This window comes from Oncorhynchus clarkii, chromosome 27 (assembly GCF_045791955.1).
Source record: "Oncorhynchus clarkii lewisi isolate Uvic-CL-2024 chromosome 27, UVic_Ocla_1.0, whole genome shotgun sequence".
In the NCBI taxonomy this organism is placed as follows: domain Eukaryota; kingdom Metazoa; phylum Chordata; class Actinopteri; order Salmoniformes; family Salmonidae; genus Oncorhynchus; species Oncorhynchus clarkii.
This window is the reverse complement of record NC_092173.1, coordinates 39,152,330-39,171,147: the sequence shown is the minus strand read 5'-3', so window position 1 is coordinate 39,171,147 and position 18,818 is coordinate 39,152,330. Positions and strand designations below refer to the sequence as shown.

General features: G+C 47.7%; 1 protein-coding gene across 1 annotated transcript in view; it reads left to right on the top strand.

Moving 5' to 3' along the window:
- Nucleotides 1–18,818, top strand: part of LOC139386226 (voltage-gated potassium channel subunit beta-1-like) — a 174,745-nt gene that overhangs the window by 140,660 nt on the left and 15,267 nt on the right. Inside the window, exons 6-9 of the mRNA XM_071131707.1 lie at nt 940–984; nt 2,335–2,378; nt 4,838–4,924; nt 10,070–10,155. Of these exons, the coding sequence (XP_070987808.1) occupies nt 940–984; nt 2,335–2,378; nt 4,838–4,924; nt 10,070–10,155 (262 nt within the window). The remainder of the gene's footprint in view (nt 1–939; nt 985–2,334; nt 2,379–4,837; nt 4,925–10,069; nt 10,156–18,818) is intronic.

Genomic DNA, 18,818 nt, shown 5'->3' with positions numbered 1-18,818 from the left:
GTAGTAGTGTTATTGTTAGTGGTAGTAGTAATGTTATTATTATTAGTAGTAGTATTAGTAGTAGTAGTGTTATTATTATTATTATTATTAGTAGTAGTAGTAGTGTTATTATTAGTAGTAGTAGTGTTATTATTAGCAGTAGAAGTAGTGTTATTATTATTATTAGTAGTAGTAGTAGTAGTGTTATTATTAATAGTAGTAGGTGTGTTATTGTTATTAGTAGTAGTAGTGTTGTTATTATTATTAGTAGTAGTGTTATAGTAGTAGTAGTAGTGTTATTATTATTATTATTAGTAGTAGTAGTAGTAGTGTTGTTATTATTATTAGTAGTAGTGTTATTATTAGTAGTAGTAGTAGTAGTAGTGTTATTATTAGTAGTAGTAGTAGTAGTGTTATTATTATTATTATTAGTAGTAGTAGTAGTGTTATTATTATTAGTAGTAGTGTTATTATTATTATTGTTATTAGTAGTAGTAGTGTTATTATTATTATTGTTAGTAGTAGTAGTAGTAGTGTAATTATTATTATTGTTAGTAGTAGTAGTAGTGTTATTATTATTAGTAGTATTGTTATTATTGGTAGTAGTAGTAGTAGTAGTAGTAGTAGTGTTGTTATTATTAGTAGTAGTGTTATTATTATTATTAGTAGTAGTAGTAGTGTTATTATTATTAGTAGTATTGTTATTATTGTTAGTAGTAGTAGTAGTAGTAGTAGTAGTAGTGTTGTTATTATTAGTAGTAGTGTTATTATTGGTAGTAGTAGTAGTGTTATTATTATTATTATTACAATTTATATTATTGTCATTTATTATTTTATTTCAATGTCTATTGTATAAATTGTTGCTTTGGCAATATTGCCGCAGTGTTTTTAATGCCAATAAAACAGCTCCCTTTCTCCTTCTCTCTCTCTCTCTCTCTCTATCTATCTATCTATCTATAGACGATCAAGTCTGGTCATCACTACCAAGCTGTACTGGGGAGGAAAGTAAGTTCCTGTTGAAAAAGTCTCACTTGTGTCTCATAAGGCAGAGCTCAGCTGTTTACTGCTCTGCCTCTGTACCTCTTCAATGTCATACATTCCTGCTCTGCTGACCAGGGGGAAAATACTTTGTCTGATCACACACACACACACACAGACGTACACACACGTACATACACACACACACACACACACACACACACGTACACACACACACACACACGCACACACACGTACACACACACACACACAAAGCTACAGAGGTTTTATATAGCCTCTCAGCTTAATGATGCGTGGTGGCAGTCACAGCTCCATGATGTGTGGTGGCAGTCACAGCTCCATGATGCATGGTGGCAGTCACAGCTCCATGATGCATGCTTGGAGTCACAGCTCCATGATGCATTCTGGGAGTCACAGCACCATGATGTATGCTGGGAGTCACAGCTCCATGATGCACGCTGGGAGTCACAACTCCGTGACGCATGCTGGGAGTCACAGCTTCCCAATGCATTCTGGGAGTCACAGCTCCATGACTCATGCTGGGAGTCACAACTCCTTGATGCATGCTGGGAGTCACAGCTCCATGACGCATGCTGGGAGTCACAGCTCCATGACGCATGCTGGGAGTCACAGCTCCGTGACGCATGCTGGGAGTCACAGCTCCTTGATGCATGCTGGGAGTCACAGCTCCATAACGCATGCTGGGAGTCACAGCTCCTTGATACATGCTGGGAGTCACAGCTCCATAACGCATGATGGGAGTCACAACTCCGTGACGCATGCTGGGAGTCACAGCTTCCCAATGCATTCTGGGAGTCACAGCTCTATGACTCATGCTGGGAGTCACAGCTCCTTGATGCATGCTGGGAGTCACAGCTCCATGACGCATGCTGGGAGTCACAGCTCCATGACGCATGCTGGGAGTCACAGCTCCGTGACGCATGCTGGGAGTCACAGCTCCATAACGCATGCTGGGAGTCACAGCTCCTTGATGCATGCTGGGAGTCACAGCTCCATAACGCATGCTGGGAGTCACAGCTCCTTGATGCATGCTGGGATTAGTGATAAGGATAAAGGTGTACATTATTTCTTCCCTCGTTCATCCTTCATGAATATTGATAGTCTCCGTCCTTCTGCAGGAGGAGAGGATTGTAGTTGAAGACTCTGAACACACACTCGCACACACTTACTGTACATGAAACACACTCACGCACACACACAAACACACACAAGCGGGAAAGCACTGATAAGGACACAGCAGTAGGGCCATGGAAGTTGACTACCAGCAGTGAGTTGAGAAACAGATTTTAATGTGTAGTTTTTCTCTCCTGTCTGTGTCTCTGTCTGTGCCCACAGAGCAGAGACTGAGAGAGGCCTTTCAAGGAAACACATTATTGAAGGTAAGAACACACAGGCACCCACATCACCCTGTCTGACCCTCTCACCCTGTCTCATCCTGTCTCACCCTGTCTGACCCTGTCTCACCCTGTCTCACCCTGTATGACCCTCTCACCCTGTCTCATCGTGTCTCACCGTGTCTCACCCTGTCTCACCTTGTCTCACCCTGTCTCATCGTGTCTCACCTTGTCTCACCCTGTCTCACCCTGTCTGACCCTGTCTCACCCTGTCTGACCCTCTCACCCTGTCTCATTGTGTCTCACCGTGTCTTACACTGTCTTACACTGTCTCACCTTGTCTCACCCTGTCTGACCCTGTCTCACCATGTCTCACCTTGTCTCACCCTGTCTCACCCTGTCTGACCCTCTCACCCTGTCTCATCGTGTCTCACCGTGTCTCACCCTGTCTCACCTTGTCCCACCCTGTCTCACCCTGTCTGACCCTGTCTCACCCTGTCTGACCCTGTCTCACCGTGTCTCACCCTGTCTCACCCTGTCTCACCATGTCTGACCCTGTCTCACCCTGTCTCACACTGTCTAAACCATGTCTGACCCTGTCTCACTGTGTCTCACCCTGTCTCACCCTGTCTCACCCTGTCTCACCGTGTCTCACCGTGTCTCACCCTGTCTCACCGCGTCTCACCCTGTCTCACCGTGTCTCACCGTGTCTGACCCTGCCTGACCCTGCCTCACCCTGTCTCACCCTGTCTCACCCTGTCTCACCGTGTCTGACCCTGTCTCACCCTGTCTCACCGTGTCTCACCGTGTCTGACCCTGTCTCACCCTGTCTCACCCTGCCTTACCGTGTCTCACCGTGTCTGACCCTGTCACACCCTGTCTCACCCTGTCTCACCGTGTCTCACCCTGTCTCACCGTGTTTGACCCTGTCTCACCCTGTCTCACCGTGTCTGACCCTGTCGCACCCTGTCTCACCGTGTCTGACCCTGTCTCACCCTGTCTCACCCTGTCTGAGCCTGTATCACCCTGTCTGACCCTGTCTCTCCCCTGTGAACTGTATTGATATCTCCCCTCTCTCTTATCTTTTCTCTCCCCCCTCCTCCTCTTCTCTCCTCCTCTCCTCTGCCCTCCTATTCTAACCCCTCCCCTCCTCTTCTCCTCAACCCTCCTCTCCCATCCTCCTCTCCCCTCCTCTTATCTCTCTCTCCCTTCCTCTCTCTCTCCCTTCCTCTCTCTCTCCCTTCCTCTCCTTCTCCCTTCCTCTCTCTCTCCCTTCCTCTCTCTCTCCCTTCCTCTCCTTCTCACTTCCTCTCTCTCTCCCTTTCTCTCTCTCCCTTCCTCTCTCTCCCTTCCTCTCTCTCTCCCTTCCTCTCCTTCTCCATTCCTCTCTCTCTCCCTTCCTCTCTCTCTCCCTTCCTCTCCTTCTCCCTTCCTCTCTCTCTCCCTTCACCTCTCTCTCCCTTCCTCTCTCTCTCCCATCCTCTCTCTCTCCCTTCCTCTCTCTCTCCCTTCCTCTCCTTCTCCCTTCCTCTCTCTCTCCCTTCCTCTCTCTCCCTTCCTCTCCTTCTCCCTTCCTCTCTCTCTCCCTTCCTCTCCTTCTCCCTTCCTCTCATTCTCCCTTCCTCTCTCTCTCCCTTCCTCTCTCTCTCTACCTTCCTCTCCCTTTCCCTTCCTCTCTCTCTCCCTTCCTCTCTCTCTGCCTTCCTCTCTCTCTCCCTTCCTTCCTCTCTCTCTCTTCCTTCCTCTCTCTCTCCCTCCCTTCCTCTCTCTCTCCCTTCCTCTCATTATCCCTTCCTCCTTCTCTCCCTTCCTCTCTCTCCCTTCCTCTCTCTCTCTCCCTTCCTCTCCCTTTCCCTTCCTCTCTCTCTCCCTTCCTCTCTCTCTCTCTCTCTCCCTTCCTCTCTCTCTCCCTTCCTCTCTTTCTCCCTTCCTCTCCTTCTCCCTTACTCTCTCTCCCTTCCTTTCTCTCTCCCTTCCTCTCTCTCCCTTCCTCTCTCTCTCCCTCTCTCCCTTCCTCTCCTTCTCCCTTCCTCTCTCTCCCTTCCTCTCTCTTGCCCTTCCTCTCTCTCTCCCTTCCTCTCTCTCTCCCTTCCTCTCCTTCTCCCTTCCTCTCTCTCTCCCTTCCTCTCTCTCTCCCTTCCTCTCTCTCTCTCCCTTCCTCTCTCTCTCTCCCTTCATCTCTCTCCCTTCCTCTCCTTCTCCCTTCCTCTCTCTCTCCCTTCCTCTCTCTTGCCCTTCCTCTCTCTCTCCCTTCCTCTCCTTCTCCCTTCCTCTCTCTCTCCCATCCTCTCTCTCTCCCTTCCTCTCTCTCTCCCTTCCTCTCTCTCTCTCTCTCTCCCTTCCTCTCTCTCTCTCTCCCTTCCTCTCCTTCTCCCTTCCTCTCTCTCTCCCTTCCTTTCTCTCTCCCTTCCTCTCTCTCTCTCTTCCTCTCTCTCTCCCTTCCTCTTTCTCTCCCTTCCTCTCCTTCTCCCTTCCTCTCCTTCTCCCCTCCTCTCTCTCTCCAGGTCTGAAGGGCTCCCTCCAGAGGTTGCAGCTGGAATACGTAGACGTGGTCTTCGCAAACCGCCCCGACACCAACACACCCATGGAGGGTGAGTCAGTCTTTTAGCATTCATCATCATGGACCGAGCAACCTGTCTAAGTCAGGAGGGAAGTTGGTTGATTAGTCTCATAGCCTGAAATACTACCAAATTTGTATTGGCAGGAAGCAGTAGATGTGTTGCTCTACCTGACTAACAACCAGATAAGAATCAAGGTTTCAGTTTATACTGAGGTTTACTATCTATCTATATATGTACTGCATATACAGTTGAAGTCGGAAGTTTACATACACCATAGCCAAATACATTTAAACTCAGCTTTTCTGACAATTCCTGACATTTAATCCTAGTAAAATTTCCCTGTCTTAGGTCAGTTAGGATCACCACTTTATTTTAAGAATGTGAAAGAATTTGAATAATAGTACACAGAATCATTTATTTCAGCTTTTCTTTCTTTCACATCCCAGTGGGTCAGAAGTTTACAAACACTCAATTAGTATTTGGTAGCATTGCCTTTAAATTGTGCTGTTCCCTGAGTGCACTCCTGTGGAACTCACTCTCACACATACACATCTACAAACACAATGAACCCATGCACATCTACAAACACAATGAACCCATGCACATCTACAAACACAATGAACCCATGCACTTCTACAAACACAATGAACCCATGCACATCTACAAACACAATGAACCCATGCACATCTACAAACACAATGAACCCATGCACATCTACAAACACAATGAACCCATACACATCTACAAACACAATGAATCCATGCACATCTTGAAACACAATGAACCCATGCACATCTACAAACACAATGAATCCATGCACATCTTGAAACATCGAAACAAACAAATGCAAACATTCTTTGTCATTTACAAAACATTGTTCATAGAGTGAATAAGCAGAAAGAGAAAGAGAGAGAGAGAGAGAGAGAGAGAGAGAGAGAGGGAGAGAGAGAGAAACAGCAATAGAGAGAGAGGGGTAGAGGGAGAGAGAGAGAGAGGGGGGAGAGAGAGAGAGAAACAGCAATAGAGAGAGAGGGGGAGAGGGAGAGAGAGAGGGAGAGAGAGAGAGAGAGAGAGAGAAAAGCAATAGAGAGAGAGAGAGAGAGGGAGAGAGAGAGAGAGAGCGAGAGAGAGAAAACAATAGAGATAGAGGGGAGAGAGAGAGAGAGAGAGAGAGAGAGAGAGAGAGAGAGAGAAAACAGCAATAGAGAGAGGGGGGAGAGGGAGAGAGAGAGAGAAACAGAGAGAGGTGAAAGCATGTAGATCAGGCTGTGGTGATGAGAGAGTAAATCTGTTAGCCCCTCAGGTCTCATAGTGCTTGTGTTTCATAAAGCTGTCTTTGTCAAGCACATCCTGACCAAGGACTCCCAATAGAAAATGATTCTGACATAACATTCATTATTATCTTTCTTTCTATCTCTCCTCCTTCCTCTCTTTCTGCCACTTTCAGTCTTCTCCGACTATCTTTTCTCTATTTCTTCTCTCCTTTTCACTCCTCCACCTCCCTCCTCTCCCACTCATTTTGTTCTCACTATAGCACCATTGTGTGATGGACCAGCTCCATTTTCTGGCCCCCCTTAAAAGCTCTGCCTAGTCAATCTGCCATCTGTTCCCGCCTTAAAGGCTCTGCATGGTCAATCTGGCTTCTGCATTGGCCGTGCAGCATTTACGGTGATACGGCCTCTGCAGAAATCAGGGCATTCAGACTTCTTGTGCTTTGAGAAGCAGCCCAGTGCTGTTGAGTAGAGCTGTTGTGAAGAAGGTAATCAAGGAAGTGAGTTTGTGTTTGTACAGGACATTCCGCCCCCACCTACCGTCAACCAATCATGTAAATGCGGAGCTATACGGAGCCCTCCGCATTGTAACAAAATTTGGGAGGTGCACAGCGATGCGTTATGAGCTCTATGTGGTCTCCAGAGGCACCTTCATACAGAGCCCCTGACTACGTTTTCAGATCAGCCATGAATTGGCTTTCACTCCTTGCAGACAGTGCAGCATGAGAGAGAAAAGGAGAGGGAGACAGTGAGAGAAACAGCGATAGAGGGGAGAGAGAGAGAGAGAGAGAGAGAGAGAGAGAGAGATAGAGAAACAGCAATAGAGAGAGAGGGTGGAGAGGGAGAGAGAAACAGCAATAGAGAGAGAGAGAGAGAGAGAGAGAGAGAGAGAGAGAGAGAGAGAGAACAGCAATAGAGAGAGAGAGAGAGAGATAGAGAAACAGCAATAGAGAGAGATGGGGGAGAGAGAAACAGCAAGAGAGAGAGAGAGAGAGAGAGAGAGAGAGAGAGAGAGAGAAACAGCGATAGAGAGAGAGAGAGAGAGAGAGAGAGAGAGAGAGAGAGAGAGAGAGAGAGAGAGAGAGAGAGAGAGAGAGAGAGAGAGAGAGAGATGGAGAGAGAGAGAGAGAGAGAGAGAGAGAGAGAGAGAGAGAAACAGCAATAGAGAGAGAGAGAGAGAGAGAGAGAGAGAGAGAGAGAGAGAGAGAGAGAGAGAGAGAGAGAGAGAGAGAGAGAGAAACAGCAATAGAGAGAGAGAGAGAGAGAGAGAGAGAGAGAGAGAGAGAGAGAGAGAGAGAGAGAGAGAGAGAGAGAGAGAGAGAGAGAGATGGAGAGAGAGAGAGAGAGAGAGAGAGAGAGAGAGAGAGAGAAACAGCAATAGAGAGAGAGAGAGAGAGAGAGAGAGAGAGAGAGAGAGAGAGAGAGAGAGAGAGAGAGAGAGAGAGAGAGAGAGAGAGAGAGAGAGAGAGAGAGAGAGAGAGAGAGAGAGAGAGAGAGAGTGTGTGTGTGTTCTTGTACCACGATTAAAGAAAAGCGAGCAGCAGAAATAGAATACAATGAGGCGTTGGATCTCTGCCCCTCTTCTGACCCATTGCACTTTTCTATAGATGGATCACATTTGAGTTATTTAACTTGACCTTTCTTTCCTTCTCTTTGTCTGTCTTCATTACGTCATCTCTTTTAGTGGTGTTTATCTTGGTGCATCAGTTGTCTGTGTCGCTGAGCCCACAGTGACAGTAGTTTAGCTCTCCTGTTTGGTTCAAATCAGTCATTGATTGACAAGGCTGTAATTTCCCCATGGTGGGTTTTGGAAGTTAAAATTTCCCACCCAGGAGTGTACTTTCCCTCGTCATTCCCTGTCCCCTAACCCTGGTCCTGGTCCTGCTAGGTATCAGCTACACAGGGATGAGAACAATAACAGATGTCATCTAAGGCTCCCTTCATAGTGTTGTGTAGCTCAGATGCTAGTGTTGGAACTAATTGCTTCATTAATAATGTACTGGTGGTTTACAGCACATTAGAACTCTGGCCATTAGAACTCTGGCCATTAGAACTCTGGCCATTAGAACTCTAGCCATTAGAACTCTAGCCATTAGAACTCTAGCCGCTATCTAGCCATTAGAACTCTAGCCATTAGAACTCTAGCCATTAGAACTCTAGCCATTAGAACTCTGGCCATTAGAACTCTAGCCATTAGAACTCTAGCCATTAGAACTCTAGCCATTAGAACTCTAGCCATTAGAACTATAGCCATTAGAACTCTAGCCATTAGAACTCTAGCCATTAGAACTCTGGCCATTAGAACTCTAGCCATTAGAACTCTAGCCATTATAATTCTGGCCATTAGAACTCTAGCCATTAGAACTCTAGCCATTATAACTCTAGCCATTAGAACTCTAGCCATTAGAACTCTAGCCATTAGAACTCTAGCCTGTCCCTGGTCATTAGTGGGCTCATTAGAGGAGTGAGAAGGAATGTATTGTCAGCAGGAGAGAGAGAGCGCTCAGGGGATGGGTTGGTGGCCTTCAAGTCTAGTTGGGTCATTGTCAGTCCAGTAGTACAACCCAGGCAGGAAGACTACAGTGTCCCCTGGTGGTATGTATATATATATATATTAGATGCAGATACAGCACCAGTCAAAAGTTGGACCAACCTACACATTCAAGGGTTTTTCTGTATTTTTACTATTTTCTACACTGTAGAATAATAGTGAAGACATCAAAACTATGAAATAACACATATGGAATCATGAAGTTAATTTGTGGAATTTATTTCCTTCTTAATGTGTTTGAGCCAATCAGATGTGTTGTGACAAGGTAGGGGTGGTATACAGAAGATAGCCCTGTTTGGTAAAACACCAAGTCCATATTCTGACAAGAACAGCTCAAATAAGCAAAGAGAAATGACAGTCATTACTTTAAGACATGAACGTCAGTCAATCCAGAAAATGTCAAGAACTTTGAAAGTTTGTTCAAGTGCCGTCACAAAAACCATCAAGCACTATGATGAAACTGGCTCTCATGAGGACCACCACAGGAAAGGAAGACCCAGAGTTACCTCTGCTGCAGAGGAGAAGTTAGAGTTACCAGCATCAGAAATTGCAGCCCAAATAAATGCTTCACAGAGTTCAAGTAACAGACACATCTCAACATCAACTGTTCAGAGGAGATTGCGTGAATCAGACCTTCATGGTCGAACCACTACTAATAAGAAGTGGACACTTTCTTGGGCCAAGAAACATGAGCAATGGACATTAGACCAGTGGAAATCTGTCCTTTGGTCTGAAAAGTGCAAATTGGAAATGTTTGGTTCCAACCTCCGTGTCTTTGTGAGACACAGAGTACTGTAATTGAACGGATGATCTCCACATGTGTGGTTTCCACCATGAAGCATGGAGGAGGAGGTGTGATGGTGCTTTGCTGGTGACACTGTCAGTGATTTAAAGCACACTTAACCAGCATGGCTTCCACAACATTTTGCAGCAATACGCCATCTCATCTGGTTTGAGCTTAGTGGGAATATCATTTGTTTTTCAACAGGACAGTGAACCAACACACCTCCAGGGTGGGTAAGTGCTATCTGACCAAGAAGGAGAGTGATGGAGTGCTGCATCATTTTCACAATGTAGAAAATCGTAAAATAAAGAAAAACCCTTGAATGAGTAGGTGTGTCCAAACTTTTGACTGGTAATGAGGGTGTATATATATATATATATATACACACACACATATATATATATATATATATATATACATACACACATATATATATGCCTGGTGGTATCTAGTGTGTCTGCAGGGATCTCCAAAGTCCTTCACACACATGCATCTAATGAGCTGATGGATTGATCGATTATTTGATTGATTGATTGAATGTTGGTTGATTATTGTCCTTATCTCCTCAGAGATTGTGAGAGCCATGACTTATGTGATCAACCAGGGGATGTCCATGTACTGGGGAACTTCTCGATGGACAGCCATGGAGATCATGGTGAGTTAATCCTATGACCTTTAACCCCTAACCCCTGACCCTTAACCATGTACTGGGGGACTTCTCGATGGACAGCCATGGAGATCATGGTGAGTTAATCCTATGATCTTTAACCCCTAACACCTGACCCTTAACCATGTACTGGGGGACTTCTCGATGGACAGCCATGGAGATCATGGTGAGTTAATCCTATGATCTTTAACCTCTAACCCCTGACCCTTAACCATGTACTGGGGAACTTCTCGATGGACAGCCATGGAGATCATGGTGAGTTAATCCTATGACCTTTAACCCCTGACCCATAACCATGTACTGGGGGACGTTTAGATGGATAGCCATGGAGATCATGGTAAATGTCAAAACATCTCTACAACCCTCACACAACCTTCACTCAACCTATGGAAAACTCTCATTACAAATCATGCTCATACAGCAAGTCTACATGGAACGTTCCCTGACACGCTCTGACCTTCAATATCTCTGTTTTCTTTATGTTTTGGTTAGGTCAGGGTGTGACGAGGGTGGGTATGCAAGTTTTGTATTGTCTAGGGTTTTTGTGTATCTAGTGGTTTTGTAGGTCTAGGTATAGGTATGTCTATGGTGGCCTGATATGGTTCCCAATCAGAGGCGGCTCTTTATCGTTGTCTCTGATTGGGGACCATATTTACAGTGCCTTGCGAAAGTATTCGGCCCCCTTGAACTTTGCGACCTTTTGCCACATTTCAGGCTTCAAACATAAAGATATAAAACTGTATTTTTTTGTGAAGAATCAACAACAAGTGGGACACAATCATGAAGTGGAACGACATTTATTGGATATTTCAAACTTTTTTAACAAATCAAAAACTGAAAAATTGGGCGTGCAAAATTATTCGGCCCCCTTAAGTTAATACTTTGTAGCGCCACCTTTTGCTGCGATTACAGCTGTAAGTCGCTTGGGGTATGTCTCTATCAGTTTTGCACATCGAGAGACTGAAATTTTTTCCCATTCCTCCTTGCAAAACAGCTCGAGCTCAGTGAGGTTGGATGGAGAGCATTTGTGAACAGCAGTTTTCAGTTCTTTCCACAGATTCTCGATTGGATTCAGGTCTGGACTTTGACTTGGCCATTCTAACACCTGGATATGTTTATTTTTGAACCATTCCATTGTAGATTTTGCTTTATGTTTTGGATCATTGTCTTGTTGGAAGACAAATCTTCGTCCCAGTCTCAGGTCTTTTGCAGACTCCATCAGGTTTTCTTCCAGAATGGTCCTGTATTTGGCTCCATCCATCTTCCCATCAATTTTAACCATCTTCCCTGTCCCTGCTGAAGAAAAGCAGGCCCAAACCATGATGCTGCCACCACCATGTTTGACAGTGGGGATGGTGTGATGAGCTGTGTTGCTTTTACGCCAAACATAACGTTTTGCATTGTTGCCAAAAAGTTCAATTTTGGTTTCATCTGACCAGAGCACCTTCTTCCACATGTTTGGTGTGTCTCCCAGGTGGCTTGTGGCAAACTTTAAACGACACTTTTTATGGATATCTTTAAGAAATGGCTTTCTTCTTGCCACTCTTCCATAAAGGCCAGATTTGTGCAATATACGACTGATTGTTGTCCTATGGACAGAGTCTCCCACCTCATCTGTAGATCTCTGCAGTTCATCCAGAGTGATCATGGGCCTCTTGGCTGCATCTCTGATCAGTCTTCTCCTTGTATGAGCTGAAAGTTTAGAGGGACGGCCAGTTCTTGGTAGATTTGCCGTGGTCTGATACTCCTTCCATTTCAATATTATCGCTTGCACAGTGCTCCTTGGGATGTTTAAAGCTTGGGAAATCTTTTTGTATCCAAATCCGGCTTTAAACTTCTTCACAACAGTATCTCGGACCTGCCTGGTGTGTTCCTTGTTCTTCATGATGCTCTCTGCGCTTTTAATGGACCTCTGAGACTATCACAGTGCAGGTGCATTTATACGGAGACTTGATTACACACAGGTGGATTGTATTTATCATCATTAGTCATTTAGGTCAACATTGGATCATTCAGAGATCCTCACTGAACTTCTGGAGAGAGTTTGCTGCACTGAAAGTAAAGGGGCTGAATAATTTTGCACGCCCAATATTTCAGTTTTTGATTTGTTAAAAAAGTTTGAAATATCCAATAAATGTCGTTCCACTTCACGATTGTGTCCCACTTGTTGTTGATTCTTCACAAAAAAATACAGTTTTATATCTTTATATTTGAAGCCTGAAATGTGGCAAAAGGTCGCAAAGTTCAAGGGGGCCGAATACTTTCGCAAGGCACTGTAATTAGCCATTTCCCTTTGGTATTTGTGGATTCTTGTTCTATGTTTAGTTGCCTGTCTGCACTATCCAAATTAGCTTCACGTATCGTTTTGTCATTTTGTTTGTTCAGTATTTCGTTCTTTATTAAAGAAGAATGTACGCATACCACGCTGCACCTTGGTCTCCTCCTTACAACGGATGTGACAGTTCCCAGACTGTCTGCACCTTGGTCTAAAGACAATGGATGTGACAGTTCCCAGACCGTCTGCACCTTGGTCTCCTCACAACGGATGTGACAGTTCCCAGACCGTCTGCACCTTGGTCTCCTCACAACGGATGTGACAGTTCCCAGACTGTCTGCACCTTGGTCTCATCACAACGGATGTGACAGTTCCCAGACCGTCTGCACCTTGGTCTCCTCACAACGGATGTGACAGTTCCCAGACCGTCTGCACCTTGGTCTCCTCACAACGGATGTGACAGTTCCCAGACCGTCTGCACCTTGGTCTCCTCACAACGGATGTGACAGTTCCCAGACCGTCTGCACCTTGGTCTCCTCACAACGGATGTGACAGTTCCCAGACCGTCTGCACCTTGGTCTCCTCACAACGGATGTGACAGTTCCCAGACCGTCTGCACCTTGGTCTCCTCACAAAGGATGTGACAGTTCCCAGACCGTCTGCACCTTGGTCTCCTCCTTACAACGGATGTGACAGTTCCAAGACTGTCTGCACCTTGGTCTAAAGACAATGGATGTGACAGTTCCAGGACTGTCTGCACCTTGGTCTCCTCCTTACAACGGATGTGACAGTTCCCAGACCATCTGCACCTTGGTCTCCTCACAACGGATGTGACAGTTCCCAGACCGTCTGCACCTTGGTCTCCTCACAACGGATGTGACAGTTCCCAGACCGTCTGCACCTTGGTCTCCTCACAACGGATGTGACAGTTCCCAGACTGTCTGCACCTTGGTCTAAAGACAATGGATGTGGCAGTTCCCAGACCGTCTGCACCTTGGTCTAAAGACAATGGATGTGACAGTTCCCAGACCGTCTGCACCTTGGTCTCCTCACAACGGATGTGACAGTTCCCAGACCGTCTGCACCTTGGTCTCCTCACAACGGATGTGACAGTTCCCAGACTGTCTGCACCTTGGTCTAAAGACAATGGATGTGGCAGTTCCCAGACCGTCTGCACCTTGGTCTAAAGACAATGGATGTGACAGTTCCCAGACCGTCTGCACCTTGGTCTCCTCACAACGGATGTGACAGTTCCCAGACCGTCTGCACCTTGGTCTAAAGACAATGGATGTGACATGTTCCCAGACCGTCTGCACCTTGGTCTCCTCACAACGGATGTGACAGTTCCCAGACCGTCTGCACCTTGGTCTCCTCCTTACAACGGATGTGACAGTTCCCAGGCCGTCTGCACCTTGGTCTCCTCCTTTCAACGGATGTGACAGTTCCCAGACCGTCTGCACCTTTGTCTCCTCACAACGGATGTGACAGTTCCCAGACCGTCTGCACCTTGGTCTCTTCACAACGGATGTGACAGTTCCCAGACCGTCTGCACCTTGGTCTCCTTACAACGGATGTGACAGTTCCCAGACTGTCTGCACCTTGGTCTCCTTACAACGGATGTGACAGTTCCCAGACCGTCTGCACCTTGGTCTCTTCACAACGGATGTGACAGTTCCCAGACCGTCTGCACCTTGGTCTCCTCACAACGGATGTGACAGTTCCCAGACCGTCTGCACCTTGGTCTCCTCACAACGGATGTGACAGTTCCCAGACCGTCTGCACCTTGGTCTCCTCCTTACAACGGATGTGACAGTTCCCAGACTGTCTGCACCTTGGTCTCCTCCTCACAACGGATGTGACAGTTCCCAGACCGTCTGCACCTTGGTCTCCTCCTCACAACGGATGTGACAGTTCCCAGACCGTCTGCACCTTGGTCTCCTCCTCACAACGGATGTGACAGTTCCCAGACCGTCTGCACCTTGGTCTCTTCCTCACAACGGATGTGACAGTTCCCAGACCGTCTGCACCTTGGTCTAAAGACAATGGATGTGACAGTTCCCAGACCGTCTGCACCTTGGTCTAAAGACAATGGATGTGACAGTTCCCAGACCGTCTGCACCTTGGTCTCCTCACAACGGATGTGACAGTTCCCAGACCGTCTGCACCTTGGTCTAAAGACAATGGATGAGACAGTTCCCAGGCCGTCTGCACCTTGGTCTCCTCCTTACAACGGATGTGACAGTTCCCAGGCCGTCTGCACCTTGGTCTCCTCCTTTCAACGGATGTGACAGTTCCCAGACCGTCTGCACCTTTGTCTCCTCACAACGGATGTGACAGTTCCCAGACCGTCTGCACCTTGGTCTCTTCACAACGGATGTGACAGTTCCCAGACCGTCTGCACCTTGGTCTCCTTACAACGGATGTGACAGTTCCCAGACTGTCTGCACCTTGGTCTCCTTACAACGGATGTGACAGTTCCCAGACCGTCTGCACCTTGGTCTCTTCACAACGGATGTGACAGTTCCCAGACCGTCTGCACCTTGGTCTCCTCACAACGGATGTGACAGTTCCCAGACCGTCTGCACCTTGGTCTCCTCACAACGGATGTGACAGTTCCCAGACCGTCTGCACCTTGGTCTCCTCCTTACAACGGATGTGACAGTTCCCAGACTGTCTGCACCTTGGTCTCCTCCTCACAACGGATGTGACAGTTCCCAGACCGTCTGCACCTTGGTCTCCTCACAACGGATGTGACAGTTCCCAGACTGTCTGCACCTTGGTCTAAAGACAATGGATGTGGCAGTTCCCAGACCGTCTGCACCTTGGTCTAAAGACAATGGATGTGACAGTTCCCAGACCGTCTGCACCTTGGTCTCCTCACAACGGATGTGACAGTTCCCAGACCGTCTGCACCTTGGTCTAAAGACAATGGATGTGACATGTTCCCAGACCGTCTGCACCTTGGTCTCCTCACAACGGATGTGACAGTTCCCAGACCGTCTGCACCTTGGTCTCCTCCTTACAACGGATGTGACAGTTCCCAGGCCGTCTGCACCTTGGTCTCCTCCTTTCAACGGATGTGACAGTTCCCAGACCTTCTGCACCTTTGTCTCCTCACAACGGATGTGACAGTTCCCAGACCGTCTGCACCTTGGTCTCTTCACAACGGATGTGACAGTTCCCAGACCGTCTGCACCTTGGTCTCCTTACAACGGATGTGACAGTTCCCAGACTGTCTGCACCTTGGTCTCCTTACAACGGATGTGACAGTTCCCAGACCGTCTGCACCTTGGTCTCTTCACAACGGATGTGACAGTTCCCAGACCGTCTGCACCTTGGTCTCCTCACAACGGATGTGACAGTTCCCAGACCGTCTGCACCTTGGTCTCCTCACAACGGATGTGACAGTTCCCAGACCGTCTGCACCTTGGTCTCCTCCTTACAACGGATGTGACAGTTCCCAGACTGTCTGCACCTTGGTCTCCTCCTCACAACGGATGTGACAGTTCCCAGACCGTCTGCACCTTGGTCTCTTCCTCACAACGGATGTGACAGTTCCCAGACCGTCTGCACCTTGGTCTCCTCCTCACAACGGATGTGACAGTTCCCAGACCGTCTGCACCTTGGTCTCTTCCTCACAACGGATGTGACAGTTCCCAGACCGTCTGCACCTTGGTCTAAAGACAATGGATGTGACAGTTCCCAGACCGTCTGCACCTTGGTCTAAAGACAATGGATGTGACAGTTCCCAGACCGTCTGCACCTTGGTCTCCTCACAACGGATGTGACAGTTCCCAGACCGTCTGCACCTTGGTCTAAAGACAATGGATGAGACAGTTCCCAGACCGTCTGCACCTTGGTCTCCTCACAACGGATGTGACAGTTCCCAGACCGTCTGCACCTTGGTCTCCTCCTTACAACGGATGTGACAGTTCCCAGGCCGTCTGCACCTTGGTCTCCTCCTTTCAACGGATGTGACAGTTCCCAGACCGTCTGCACCTTTGTCTCCTCACAACGGATGTGACAGTTCCCAGACCGTCTGCACCTTGGTCTCTTCACAACGGATGTGACAGTTCCCAGACCGTCTGCACCTTGGTCTCCTTACAACGGATGTGACAGTTCCCAGACTGTCTGCACCTTGGTCTCCTCCTCACAACGGATGTGACAGTTCCCAGACCGTCTGCACCTTGGTCTCTTCCTCACAACGGATGTGACAGTTCCCAGACCGTCTGCACCTTGGTCTAAAGACAATGGATGTGACAGTTCCCAGACCGTCTGCACCTTGGTCTCCTCCTCACAACGGATGTGACAGTTCCCAGACCGTCTGCACCTTGGTCTCTTCCTCACAACGGATGTGACAGTTCCCAGACCGTCTGCACCTTGGTCTAAAGACAATGGATGTGACAGTTCCCAGACCGTCTGCACCTTGGTCTAAAGACAATGGATGTGACAGTTCCCAGACCGTCTGCACCTTGGTCTCCTCACAACGGATGTGACAGTTCCCAGACCGTCTGCACCTTGGTCTAAAGACAATGGATGAGACAGTTCCCAGACCGTCTGCACCTTGGTCTCCTCACAACGGATGTGACAGTTCCCAGACCGTCTGCACCTTGGTCTCCTCCTTACAACGGATGTGACAGTTCCCAGGCCGTCTGCACCTTGGTCTCCTCCTTTCAACGGATGTGACAGTTCCCAGACCGTCTGCACCTTTGTCTCCTCACAACGGATGTGACAGTTCCCAGACCGTCTGCACCTTGGTCTCTTCACAACGGATGTGACAGTTCCCAGACCGTCTGCACCTTGGTCTCCTTACAACGGATGTGACAGTTCCCAGACTGTCTGCACCTTGGTCTCCTTACAACGGATGTGACAGTTCCCAGACCGTCTGCACCTTGGTCTCTTCACAACGGATGTGACAGTTCCCAGACCGTCTGCACCTTGGTCTCCTCACAACGGATGTGACAGTTCCCAGACCGTCTGCACCTTGGTCTCCTCACAACGGATGTGACAGTTCCCAGACCGTCTGCACCTTGGTCTCCTCCTTACAACGGATGTGACAGTTCCCAGACTGTCTGCACCTTGGTCTCCTCCTCACAACGGATGTGACAGTTCCCAGACCGTCTGCACCTTGGTCTCCTCCTCACAACGGATGTGACAGTTCCCAGACCGTCTGCACCTTGGTCTCCTCCTCACAACGGATGTGACAGTTCCCAGACCGTCTGCACCTTGGTCTCCTCCTCACAACGGATGTGACAGTTCCCAGACCGTCTGCACCTTGGTCTAAAGACAATGGATGTGACAGTTCCCAGACCGTCTGCACCTTGGTCTAAAGACAATGGATGTGACAGTTCCCAGACCGTCTGCACCTTGGTCTCCTCCTCACAACGGATGTGACAGTTCCCAGACCGTCTGCACCTTTGTTCTCAGACAGTTTGTTCATGAACTTTCATTGTGTTTGTGAGCCCTCAAAGGAAGTCATCTGTCTACACCACGGAGGTCAAACATACAGTCTACACCAAGGGGGTCAAACATACAGTCTATACCAAGGGGGTCAAACATACAGTCTATACCAGGGAGGTCAAACATACAGTCTATACCAAGGGGGTCAATCATACAGTCTATACCAGGGAGGTCAAACATACAGTCTACACCAAGGGGGTCAAACATACAGTCTACACAAACATGGAGAGAGAGAGAGCGAGAGATAGGGGAGAGATAAACAGGCCTCTATGTCCTGGCTGATTTGGAGGAGAAAGGGGAGGATCGGGATAGGTGGTGTGTAACTGCATTTTCTGAAGCCGGATAATGACTGATTGCTAAAGCATTCTCAGGCTTTCCTATAGTCAACAACCTCCTCCTTTTCCTCTCGTTCTCCCTCAGTCTGTGTTAAGCGCTGCACATGGTGCTGTGTTGATTGTGATTAGGGTGAATTTGTAAAGATTGTTTTGTAGCGTAGCAGCTCAGATGAAAGCACTATAATTTAGATCGTATCTATAATGCAGGGGTACACACAAGGTTTCCGGGCGTGTGGCACAGCTGCATGTAGCAGATAAATATGGTTATGCCAATGTTTAAGAAGGCAATGAGGTCTTTGTAAACATACATATGGAAACATAGATATGCGAGGCAGGTGAGTCAGTGTGTGGAATATAGACTCCGCTAAATGAGCTGCATTCAGTATATCAATGTGTTTAATCTTCTTAAGGTTTGCATATAGCATTGTGAATTCTGATTAGTATCCCACTCCCCATCTCTCTCCCACATTCACTCCCTCTCACCTGCCTCTCCATCCTCCCCTCTCTCTTGCTCTCTCTATCCCTCCCCCTCTCTCTTGCTCTTCCCCCCTCCCCCCTCTCTCTATCCCTCCCCCTCTCTT